Consider the following 12246-nt stretch of genomic DNA (forward strand, 5'->3'; position numbering starts at 1 on the left):
ATAAGCCTAATACTACAATTCCCAGAACTCACCGGGACGCAGTTTTTCCGCGGCCGGGTTGGTTCATGGTGCCTGCGTGAGGGACATTGGATGACTTTGTGCCGTGTTTAGCCGGGATAGTTGCCTCAGCTCATTCATTTTGACAGGAAAAGAGAACGTCAACGCTATGGAGGCTCTTATTCCTGTCATTAACAAACTCCAGGATGTGTTTAACACGGTCGGGGCAGATATCATTCAGTTGCCCCAGATCGCAGTGGTGGGAACGCAGGTATGTTTTAGTTGCGCTTTTCCATTACAACTGCCATTGAAAGTCGCCTGTGATGTGTTTCAAAAGATTGATCTGCCCAATCTAGACCACACTTTTGGGGACTCGTAACCTAAGTGATAAAGTGTTGGATCGCGCATCTGTAGCCTAAAAACAGTCTAGCTAGTGTGTGCTAGGTTTTAAAACGCAGCCTATTATTAGCCATCATTAGCATTTGATGTCTGCGACACTTTATGTATATGACAAGGTCAACGTCTTAAATGTATGTCGCTTTAAATTGACCATTAATAAATAATCGCAGTGAGGAACGGTCACCATTAAATAAAAGAGCTGTTTCGCTAGCTAGCGTGCTAACACACGTTCTCGCTCGTTTCCTTTCTCTTATTTGTATATTTTCCTAACGAGAACATTTCCTACTGTTATGAATTATGATCATTTATTATTTTAACAATATAAGATATACGAGGAAGTGCATTATGTGGCTGTGGTGGTCTCAGTAGAGCAGCCAACATAAGGAGTAACGTTAATGCGCCACGGTCGGTCTGAACCTGTCAGATCAGACAGCCTGTGTAGACTGAATAGTTTCTGGAATCGTGCTGTATGACACTAGATAAACTACAACATAAGATGATATGGTATCTAAGGTTGAAATAACAGTATGACAGTTGACTATTCTGGAATTATAAACAAATAAATCAACATAGTCATGAATAAGCATTATAGTATCTTAAATATGATTGTGATTAAATAAAACAGACAGTAGCTCTGGTTTCAGTGACTACTGCGAAAGTCAGTTTGAGATTCTGGCATCCCTGACTGTATATTGCCCCCGTAATCCGCTTAAAAATATGTTTTTGTGGTTGTTATGGTGACTGAACCTTTGTGCCCCTAACATTGCTCCAAAAATGTTCCCTTCTAGCAACGCCCTTGTAAGTATACTTCCCTACAAGTCTTAACTCACTTCATGCTTAATACTGCCAGATCTAAAAGGGATAGGAACAAAACCTGTATTACTTTTTTTCCACTGCGGAATATATCATTGACCCCCATTAAGATATTTCTCAAAATCTCTTTTGTGTTCCACAGATGAAAGAAAGTCTAACAGGAATTACAACAGAATTTATATGTCAATTTGGCTTAAGAGGAGACCCATTGGCTTAAGAGGAGATGTCCATGGCGGCCAAATATTTTTAAGCTGTCTGACTGTACAGTTTAGAGAGAATGGTTTATTTGTTTTTAGCCAATGACTGTGAACTTTAAAAGAACATGCTACTGTTTGTTCAATTTCTTCTGTGGTGAATCTGATTTACAGAGCAGCGGGAAGAGTTCAGTGCTGGAGAGCTTGGTTGGCAGAGATCTCTTACCCCGTGGGACGGGCATTGTCACTCGCAGGCCTCTCATCCTTCAGTTGGTGCACGTAGACCCGGACGACAGAAGAAAGACGGGGGAAGAAAACGGTAATCGCAATGAATTTAGAAAGCGTACATTTGTGGGAGCTTTTTGCTTGAAAAGTGCAAGAAACTGTCTGTGTTTGTATATGGGACTAAGCAAGTTTTACTGGCCTCTTAATTTGGTCTGTTTGGGTTGATCAAGCGTGCTAAGGCAGCAGGGGAGGGGGCACAGTGTGCTCAACACACAGAAACATGTCCTGTACTTACAAATACATACACTTACAGCAATATTATAGAGAATATAACTAAAGCGTATTCAAAACTTTGCACAAATCCTTGCGAGAATTCAACTACAACACTATCTGAATGGTTTGAATCTTCTTCCCAGTAAAAATAAAACGTGTACATTTTTAAGGTAAATGCATCAGTCTGGTGTGATTTGAGAACAAATATATTTTATACTATTTTGTGCTATAGTAGTAAAAGAGTCATTGTTTGCATACAAATGAACATAGAGCATAAAAGTAAAAGTGAAGCAAAGTGTTTACCCTTTGTTAAACTGCCCTTAATACAGATGTATTATCCATTACAAAACTCCTTTCATTATGAAACAAAAATATACAATGCAATTTAATACATAATTATTATGTATTCATATATGAAAGTGTACATTTTATTGTATATATTATTTTACCTCATATACCCCCGACGTATTTTCAAATCTATATTAAATGATTGAATATATTATTAATAATTAATTTATAGGAAAACATAATTAATTTAAGAGTTTTGTCAGTCTTTGCACCCTGAAATTAAACTGTAACATAAAAGTTATTCACTTTAAACAATGCTACCTGCATGCCAACTGGCAAGATGTGTGTTCGACCGCACAGAGTACACCAATGCGTGTCAATGGCAAGAGCCATTTGAAATCACGGAGCAGTCAGTTCTCACAGTAGTTTGTGACATTTCTTTGTGACAGTCATTTGTGACTTTCTCACCCTCGGGTTGTTTCAAACTTGAATAAATATCTTTGTTCTGCTAAACACATAGGAAGATATTTGGAAGAATGTCAGTAGCTAAACAAATCTCATCCTCTATGTACTGCCGTAGTAGGGAAAATAAATACTATAGGAGTCATTTTCAGTATATGTAAAGAATATATGATTTAAGCACGATCTTTCACTGCGTTTGTGTGGTCTTCGCTACAGTTTAGCCTCTTGCGACTGCATTGCATCAAAACCAGGTGTTGCCAGCTAACCCTCTGTCATCTTTCTTTAAACACAGACCCCAATGCCTGGAAAAATGGACGCCTTTACAAAGGTCTCCTTTTCCCTGTTCCTTGACCTCTTGTGATGAGCATCTTATTTTTGGCCTTTATCGTTTGCCCTCATCTCACCTCTCCCTCAATGCAAGCTTTTGTTGCACTGCTAGTGTCGTGGCTCAAACTAGATGTGAACTTCCCTGTTTTGAAGTGGTGAATATGAACATGAATTACGATCCAGTCACTTTAGGATTACTTGCGAATAGCTCACTGAAACTCATGTGCTATTTAAACTTCACCTTGTAATGAAGATCTAAGGTCTTTATTAGGAATGTGTGTGTTAGAGAGCCCTACCCACAATGCACTGCGCTTGGCCTTGTTTAATAGCAATTTGTTTGTTTTGTATCATTTGTTGTTTTGATGCTTTTTAAATATATATTTTGTTTGTTTTAGTGTTGAAAAATATGTAAACGGTGTGTAAACAGTACTTTAGCTGTGTAAACAAACTCTCTTGAGAATGTTTACAAACTCCTAAGTTTAATGCTAGTGCTGTTGTGGCACTGACAATGTTGTCAACCCTTTTTCCTCAGGAGTGGATGGAGAAGAGTGGGGAAAATTTCTACACACCAAAAGCAAGGTATTGAAACCCGTACAATGCACATTTGGACAAAGACTCTACAATTGGTACCCACTAAAGTCAAGCGCGTATGTGACCTGTTTGTTGGCATCCATTGTAAACATTTCTTTACTGTTGTTAATATGTGTGTCTGCTTTTAGATCTACGCAGATTTTGACGAAATCAGGCAAGAAATCTTAAATGAAACCGAAAGGGTTTCTGGTAATAATAAGGTTTGTCATCAGAGCCTTAAGACAAGTTTGTGTGGTTTCTGTTGTTTTACTAATACATTTGTTACACGGATTGTAAGGTTTTTACTCTGTATTTCACAGGGGATCAGTGATGAACCCATACACCTGAAAATCTTCTCTCCACATGTTGTCAACCTCACACTGGTCGACCTGCCTGGCATCACTAAGGTATTTTAACAGGATAACTAGTAACATGCAACAGTATTTCGTATTACCTTGGATAAGATGTTTACGTTTATTTAACTTAAAGGATAGTTCACCCAAAAATGAAAATTGTCATCATTTACTCACACTCAAATTGTTCCAAAACTGTATAAAAATCTTTGTTCTGTTGAACACAAAAGAAGACATTTCAAGAGTTTGGGATACTAAACAGTCCTAGGGCACCATTAACTACAATAGTAGATTCAAAGTCAATAGACCCCAGATCTATTTGGTTAAAACCATTCTTCCAAATATCATACTTTGTGTTTAGCAGAACAACAAAATTGATACAGGTTTGGAACAACTCGAGGATGAGAAAATTATGACATTTTTATTTTTAAATGAACTGTTCCTTTAACATTAACGTTTATTATCAGGTGCCAGTAGGAGACCAGCCCAAAGACATTGAACTTCAGATTCGTGACCTGATTGTTAAATACATCAGCAACCCCAACAGCATCATTTTAGCTGTCACCGCTGCAAACACAGACATGGCCACGTCTGAAGCTTTGAAAGTTGCCCGCGAAGTGGATCCAGATGGTCAGCATGTTTCATTTTTTTATAGATATGAATAAATTCCATTTTTGCATAGCTGTGCAATGCAGATTTTTTGTGAAGCAGCACTTTAATGCATGTGAACTTGACTGCTGCCAGGTCGCAGAACGCTGGCTGTGGTGACTAAACTGGATCTGATGGACGCTGGGACCGATGCAATGGATGTGCTCATGGGCAGAGTCATTCCTGTCAAACTTGGATTGATCGGAGTGGTCAACAGGTAAAAAATGATAAGACGACTATAATAATAATATACTGTATGTTCCAGTCCTGGAATCTGATTGGTCAAAATCACACTATACACTATTCTGCTATTGATTTGCTTTGTTTGATAAGCTTATCCCATATTCAAACGACTGAAAACAAGTATGTTCATGACTTTATCTCTTCGTCAAGGAGTCAGCTGGACATCAATAACAAAAAAAGCGTGGCCGAGTCCATCCGTGATGAGTATGCTTTCCTGCAGAAGAAATATCCCTCACTTGCCAACAGAAACGGAACGAAATATCTTGCACGAACCTTAAATAGGTAGATAAAGTGCCAATGCTACAAGATCATTTTAATATCTCACTAGGGAAGAGTGCAAATGTATAATTAAATATGTATACAAACACTTTTCCATATTTCTCCATCAGGTTGTTGATGCACCACATTAGGGACTGTCTGCCAGAGCTGAAGACACGTATCAACATTCTAGCTGCCCAGTATCAGTCTCTGCTCGGCAGCTATGGTGAGCCGGTTGACGACAAGAGCAGCACCTTGCTGCAGCTCATCACCAAGTTTGCCACAGAGTACTGCCACACTATTGAAGGAACGGCCAAATACATTGAGACTGCTGAACTGTTAGTGTGTCCCTTGTTCTCTCACGATATATGAAATATATATATATATATATATATGACAGTGAAGTCAGTGATAATCAAAGCTGCTTTGTGATCATATTGTAGTTGTGGCGGTGCAAGGATATGTTACATTTTCCACGAGACGTTCGGTAGGACACTGGAGTCAGTCGACCCTCTGGGGGGACTGACGACTATTGATGTGCTCACAGCTATCAGGAATGCAACGGTAGGTTGGAGGCAAATGTCATTTATTTACTTTTGTGGGTTATTTAATATGTCTTGTACGCACTTGGATTGTAGCATTTTTGTATTGACTCGTGATGTGCTCAAGGACTGCACTTGCACAGGTCCTCTGAGACCCTTTAAAAATAGAATATAATGTCTTATGTGGCTGTTACGTAACACCCTTAATCTGGAGCACAGATTTCTCTGAATGTTACTGCAGAACTTGCAGTAAATATGGTTCTTGTTGTGGTGTGTTTCTGCAGGGTCCTCGTCCGGCACTGTTTGTCCCTGAGATTTCATTCGAGCTCTTGGTAAAGAGACAGGTAAAGCGTCTGGAGGATCCTAGTCTGCGGTGTGTGGAGCTGGTGCACGAGGAGATGCAGAGGATCATTCAGCACTGTAGTAACTACAGCACCCAGGTATACTACGTCCTCGTATTAACCTAACCGCAAAAGCTAAAGTAAACTAATTATGAAACTTCAATGATGAGATCGTTATTATTTAGATTTTCTTGTTTTAATCACAAGGAGTTGCTTAGGTTTCCAAAGCTCCATGATGCTATAGTTGAAGTGGTCACCTCTCTGCTCAGGAAGAGGCTGCCGGTCACCAATGAGATGGTTGGTCTCATAACTCTCATTTGGATCTAAATCACAAACAAAGTTCATTTCTGTATACTGTATAAATAAAAAATGTCAGTTTATTGTTTAATTAAATAGTTTACACTGTTCTAGGTTCACAACTTGGTAGCGATCGAGTTGGCCTACATCAATACCAAACACCCTGACTTTGCAGATGCTTGCGGTCTCATGAACAACAACATTGAGGTTAACTAACATTTTAATCGTTTCATTTGTATGCAAGGACCCCAATTTATCTACGGGAGAATGTAAAGTGAAATGTATTTATTTGTTGGGAACAGGAGCAGAGGCGTAACAGGATGAGAGACATGCCCTCCGCTGTGCCTCGTGATAAGGTACACTTTATGTTGTGGTTATTACCTTCTATTCCAGACATTGGGATCGGCTGCAGATGTTCTCAGTCCTCTCGATTGCACTTGTACTCGTGGAAACCTTTCCTCTCTTCAGCATTTTCTCTCTGTGGCATTTATATGCTTGTATTTTTTTTATACCAGAAATAGGTAGAACCCTGGTGCTTTCATGTTTTAGCTGAGTAGTTTATTCTTCTCTCTTCCTGTGTCTCTCTGTAGTCATTAAAAGGTCCTGGTGGGCAGTTAGTGTCGCATACAGAGCAGCTGCCTGTTGAGGGCGAGGGCCCTAAGGTGTGTGTCGCCCCCTGTTAGTAGGGGCAAAGCATGGCGTTGATTTTAAACCCCTAAAATACTTAAACCCACTGACTGCATGGTGACTGAATACAGACTTGCTTAATAATTAGCGTTTAAGATCAATATAGTTTGTGAGTGTTTTGCTCTCCTCCAAAGCTCACCAAGCTCTTTCTGTTTTTGCATGCGGAGTGTTTTTCTTATAAGTTTTTAAAATATTTTGTCTGTATAGTTTTTAGCATGTTACTTAAAGACAGATAGGGTTTATAGTAAATAAAGTCCAACTGGACTGGTTTGGTTTATGGAAGAATGAAATTTCTTTCATCCATTTACTCACTTTTCGATTATTTCAAGCTCGTATGACTTTGTGCAGAACACAAAAGAAGATGTTTTGAAGAATGTTGGTAATCAAGCAACATTGGACTCCATTGGCTTCCATTTAATGTTTGTGTGGATCAGGGGGAGCAGGAAGGAGGAACGGGGAACTGGCGAGGCATGCTGAAGAAAGGTGAGGAAGGCCAGGGAGAAGACAAAACCAAACTGCAGGGCTCTTTTCCCGCCAGCCCTCAGAAAGGATATGCAGTGAACTTACTTGACGTGGTGGGTCCATAAAGCACAAATTTATTTTATTACATTGTAGAATGTGCTTAAAGCAACATATTTTGAGTAAACTCGCTATAATGCGTGTATCCACTAGTCTTCTGGCTGGTGCGGTCTAAATGAATAACTGTTGATTTGATGTTTTGCCAGCCAGTGCCCGTTGCCAGGAAACTGTCTGCTCGTGAGCAGCGGGATTGTGAGGTCATTGAGAGGCTTATCAAATCCTATTTTCTTATTGTCCGCAAAAATATTCAGGACAGGTGTGTGAACCAGCTTTGAGATCTTGGCTGAAATCGCCATGCTTACTGCAAGATAAGATCGGACTCTGGTCCCTTTTCCTCTAATATACATGTTTCTCACCATCTCTGCAGTGTACCAAAGGCTGTAATGCATTTCCTGGTGAACCACGTGAAGGACAGCTTACAAAGCGAGCTGGTGGGACAGCTGTATAAACCCGTCCTACTCGACGACCTCCTCACCGAGTCAGAGGACATGGCCCAGCGCCGCAATGAAGCTGCAGATATGTTGAAGGCAAGAATGTGGACCAGACTATGCGCCGAATGTCAAACATCATACATGTTTGTGAACTCTCATGTTTCTCCTCACAGGCCTTACAGAAAGCCAGTCAGGTGATCGCTGAGATCCGAGAAACACACCTGTGGTGAAGTCCCACCCGGATGTACAGGCCCCTCCCACTTTCACCCAAGCCCTGCGGTCTGCGCCGGCCGTAACTGTCTGGATCTGCCAGATAGCCAACTTGAAAAATGCACTGCTGTCAATTTGTGTGTAACGAATATAGTTTTATTTTGAATGCCATGGACTTCTTTAGCTACATTGTGAGCACATATCACGTCACATCTGCGCACTGCCCCATTCAGTGATGTATTTCATGTATGTAAGCTCCAGATAATGTATTTGTGGCCTGTTAAAGGACCACGTCTCTCTGATGTAGCCTTAATTAAAGGTAGTGATATAAAAACTGAATTCTGTGTACTGGGCTGTCACAAAGCAGGATTCAAATGTTATATAGGAGAGGAAAAACATTAAGGCTTTATTTGTAACATTCACTATAAATATTTAATTTCTCTGCATCGTTTCTGTTACTTCACTGTTTTCTTTTGGCTGTATATGAAATTATTGTATAGGTGATATAATGATTAGGTACGTTTTTGTATTTAAACTAGATTTATGTTTTCAGACACAAGTTCAACATACATTTCAAATAACAATTATCAATAGACAGTACAGTGAGTGAGAATTTATTCTTGACATTCATAAGCAATGCAAGGCAAAGCAAAACATTTACAGCCTGAGCATTTTTGTACATTCTGAACAATCTAAAATACACCCACGACACAAACAAATGAACAAGCAAAAAAACAAACTCAAGAAGGTACAGATTCCTCATATCTGTTGCCCGCTGTCAGCATCTATCTCAGCCTTCCTCCCATTTTGCCTTTGCCACGCCCCTTGGCACTGAAGGATAGAAAACCAACAAGAGTTAAAAAAAAACCTGTTTAAGGGTTTTACACGAACACAAAAGCATTCGTGAGATTGTGGTTCTTACCTCTGGTGATCCTGAACTCGAGCAAGGAGCTGATTTATCTGTAAGAGACCAACAGAAGCTGAACACTAACAGAATAAAGTGATAATGTACACAACCTGTTGACCTTCAATTACGCTAGAGCCGATTTTCACAAATATGAGCAGATATTTTCCATTAAAATTAAATCTGTGCTTAAGGTTTGAAGTCAAATGTTCTCCGGAAATAATTTCAGGTGCTTCTTTGTGAATTATATATTATTATATTACATATTCGCTTTTAGGTGTTGTTATACAGTCTAATGCATAACTTGGCTAATTTGTCCATCTAATCACGACCAACGTCTTAAAAAGCACGGAATGCCATCTCAACAGGATGGGTTCAGTCAAGTTAGATATCACTTACGTCATATTTCTGCCGTTTAAATTTCTCGTTCAGATCGTACTTCTCTGCCTCCAGTTCCATCAACCACTGCCACAGCTCATTGGCTTTTTCCCTGCAAAGTGTGACAGAAGATCTTTTAAACCTCGATTTAAGACCAACTGCACAATTTCTTATTATACAGCAGTACCTGGATGTCGGTGTCTGGACTTTTGAAAGGTCAGTAAATATTTTCACTATAGTTCTCAGTATGACACACTTGGTGTATTTCTTTAAATGATTATATTGTATTGCTGCCTAGATCACTATGAAAGCACTGCGTACTTGAGTTTGTCCTCGCTCATATGGTCAATGTTGAGTGCCTTCCTTCGCTCAGCCAGTATTTTCTTCTTTTTCTCTCTTTCCGTCTGTTTCTTGGCACCTTTGCGGCCCTCAGTCTTTGGGACCAACAATAATATTAATGTTTAAAAAAACAAAGTTCATGTGATTTGACAGCTTACAGTAAATATGACGTTAACTGACCTTTTGCTGCATTCCACCATACTGATGGGTCATGTTAGTGAGAGCTTTCTTCTTCTTGGCATCGTCATCTTGTTTCTTCCTTTGATCATCTTGTTCTTTCCTTTCTCTCTCTTCCTGCAAGTTACATTAAATCTATGTTTTAGATTATGTGCATTAAGGGGCTACAAGTATTTCGATTTATTTCTATTGTTTCCTGGGTACATCTGTTGTGGAATCATATTAAATCGAATTGAAAATGTAAACGTGACCATTTCAGCAGCAACAAACAAATTTACTGGCCCAAACTTAACTTCCGTCAGACCTCTGCAAAAAATCAATAACCGTTTAGTTTAATTTAAAGTCTCTGTATTTTGACTCATTTCCGAGTGAAATGGAATTTCTAATGTGAATTTCTTTTCTGAGATTTGATTGGATGTATGAAAACTGCAGTTGCGTTTTGAAATGGAACCGGCAGCAGACTGACAGTTGAAGGAGGAGGAGTTAACGGATGCTCCGCCCAAACCGTCTAACTTAGGTCATTTGAAATGGCTAGTCATTACAGGACGGACGTGCATTTTCAGATTTTAACTGAAGATTATGAGGGCGCACACATTTTAAAAAGAGAATGACCCTCATTGAGAAACTATTTACAATAAACGCTGCAATAATTCATGAAAAAATAGGCATTGTCATTTTGTATTTCACTGGGACTTTAATTGAATACATTTAATAAACAATAAAATACGAATACACATTAACATCAATATAAATTAAACATCAAATAAATTGTTAAATTAGGCCACTAGCCAGACCGATAACCAAATACAGAGTGGAAGTTTAATTTGAGCCATGCGCATGCGTCTGATGAAATCGTCTATAGATATTATTCAACAAGATATGTTGACTAGTTTAATCTTTTTGGTCAAGATTGCTCAAGATTTGTTGGAAAGAAAGATTTGTTGTGGAACTTACAGCGAGTCTGGCCTGACGCTCTTTCTCTCTCTCCGCTCGTACTCGCTGCTGTTCGGTTCTCTCTGTACGTCTCTTCTCCTGTTCAACACATTTACATAACGAGTTTCGCTCACAAGTTTACAACGCCGAATCTGCAAGGTGTTTATAAAACAAGCATATAAAATAAAATTACATTTGTTTATTTATAAGTGCCTTAGAGGAGGCTATTTGACACAACAGATATTTGTCCTGAGCAGTAAACTAGACCACCCAATGTTCTCAACAAAACTCCTCCGGGTCCGGCAGGCATGTTCTTTATTTTTAAGTTCACCTCGCTGTGTTTCAACGATACTGATGTCCAGCATTGCCGTACAGTCAACTGACTCACGAAAAGCTACAGGCAGTCACTATCTGATGATGCTTAAGGAGATAACAAACATATTAAAAACCATGTTTATGTACCCCCTTTAAACAGGATCCTTTTTCTAATCTCAGTTATTACTTTGTCTCGTGGAATATACATAAATGTCTGTTAGTTAGGCGGCTTCCTCACGGCACAACAGAATAAAAAACAAAATGCAAAGTCTTACCGTAGCTATTCTGCAATGGGGTCTGCACAAAACACGTTTAAACATAACATCGCAAATGTACTAAAGTAGAAAACACCCACGATTCGGTTGACCAGAGCAAGAAGCTCTGCTTCGTCGTTCTGTCTCTGAATGAAATGAGCCTCAATGAGTGACTGCAGCTCGGTTAAATCCTTCTCCTGACGCTTACGGCTTATGTCCTATAACACATACAAACACTGCAGGTTACAAAGAGTGTGCACATAAAGAGAAAGATGTGAGATCAAAGAGAAAAGAATGCCATACATCAAAATCGACTTTCTCTCCTTCTGGAATCTTTGGTGCTTGAATGTTTGATAGAAACCTGAAGAAGATTAAAATACACATAAGCGACCACTGTTCATCTTTGTCTTAAATCTGATGATGGATATAGAGTAACAGTGAAGCTTACTTTGGTTTGGACTTGGAGTCATCAACTTGATTCCGCGAGAGTTGTTTGTTGGTTTTTGTAAGCGATGGGATTGAATAAATAATGCAAAGAAATTTGAATAAATAAATGAACAAGCACTTTCAGTACAACACTTTTTCATCATCACTGGCGATACAATACCTTCCTCCCTTTTATAATGAGGTAAACACAAACAAACACACAGACACAAAAGATTAATGAGAATATATATTGCAATAAGAATGAATTGCACTATTTATGGCTGTTTATTATTTATTTAGTTGCAAAACTAAAAAGTCAAATATTGTAACTCACTGAACTCCATCCTCTATCACGTCCTCTGCATCAGACATAACTGCCAATA

The 12246-nt window shown here is 39.1% G+C and overlaps 2 protein-coding genes across 3 annotated transcripts; one reads left to right on the forward strand and one right to left on the reverse strand.

Annotated features, from left to right (window-relative positions):
* The first annotated feature begins 26 nt into the window (after nucleotides 1-26).
* dnm1l (dynamin 1-like) lies at nucleotides 27-9151 on the forward strand. Of its 2 annotated transcripts, XM_079450514.1 has the most exons (19): nucleotides 27-268; nucleotides 1578-1722; nucleotides 3511-3557; nucleotides 3698-3769; nucleotides 3869-3955; nucleotides 4369-4531; nucleotides 4646-4766; nucleotides 4943-5074; nucleotides 5182-5388; nucleotides 5494-5614; nucleotides 5877-6032; nucleotides 6141-6230; nucleotides 6345-6437; nucleotides 6533-6586; nucleotides 6821-6898; nucleotides 7352-7492; nucleotides 7643-7752; nucleotides 7864-8023; nucleotides 8101-8640. In XM_079450514.1, exons 1-19 carry the CDS (start codon nucleotides 167-169, stop codon nucleotides 8155-8157), a joined length of 2136 nt encoding a protein of 711 aa, XP_079306640.1. In that variant the 5' UTR covers nucleotides 27-166; the 3' UTR covers nucleotides 8158-8640. The 2 variants fall into 2 exon arrangements, with proteins under 2 accessions (XP_079306640.1, XP_079306639.1); XM_079450513.1 differs by lacking the exon at nucleotides 6821-6898 and having other exon boundaries at nucleotides 8101-9151.
* tnnt2d (troponin T2d, cardiac) lies at nucleotides 8894-12235 on the reverse strand (the record flags this gene model as incomplete). The annotated part of the gene is made up of 11 exons (XM_079450906.1): nucleotides 8894-8968; nucleotides 9060-9097; nucleotides 9441-9531; nucleotides 9741-9853; nucleotides 9939-10052; nucleotides 10890-10967; nucleotides 11539-11655; nucleotides 11741-11798; nucleotides 11886-11910; nucleotides 12045-12052; nucleotides 12198-12235. The coding sequence occupies 11 exons, from the start codon at nucleotides 12233-12235 to the stop codon at nucleotides 8923-8925; spliced, it is 726 nt and encodes a 241-aa protein (XP_079307032.1). The 3' UTR covers nucleotides 8894-8922.
* Nucleotides 12236-12246: the final 11 nt, after the last annotated feature.

This window comes from Barbatula barbatula, assembly GCF_947034865.1.
Source record: "Barbatula barbatula genome assembly, chromosome: 25".
In the NCBI taxonomy this organism is placed as follows: Eukaryota; Metazoa; Chordata; class Actinopteri; order Cypriniformes; family Nemacheilidae; genus Barbatula; species Barbatula barbatula.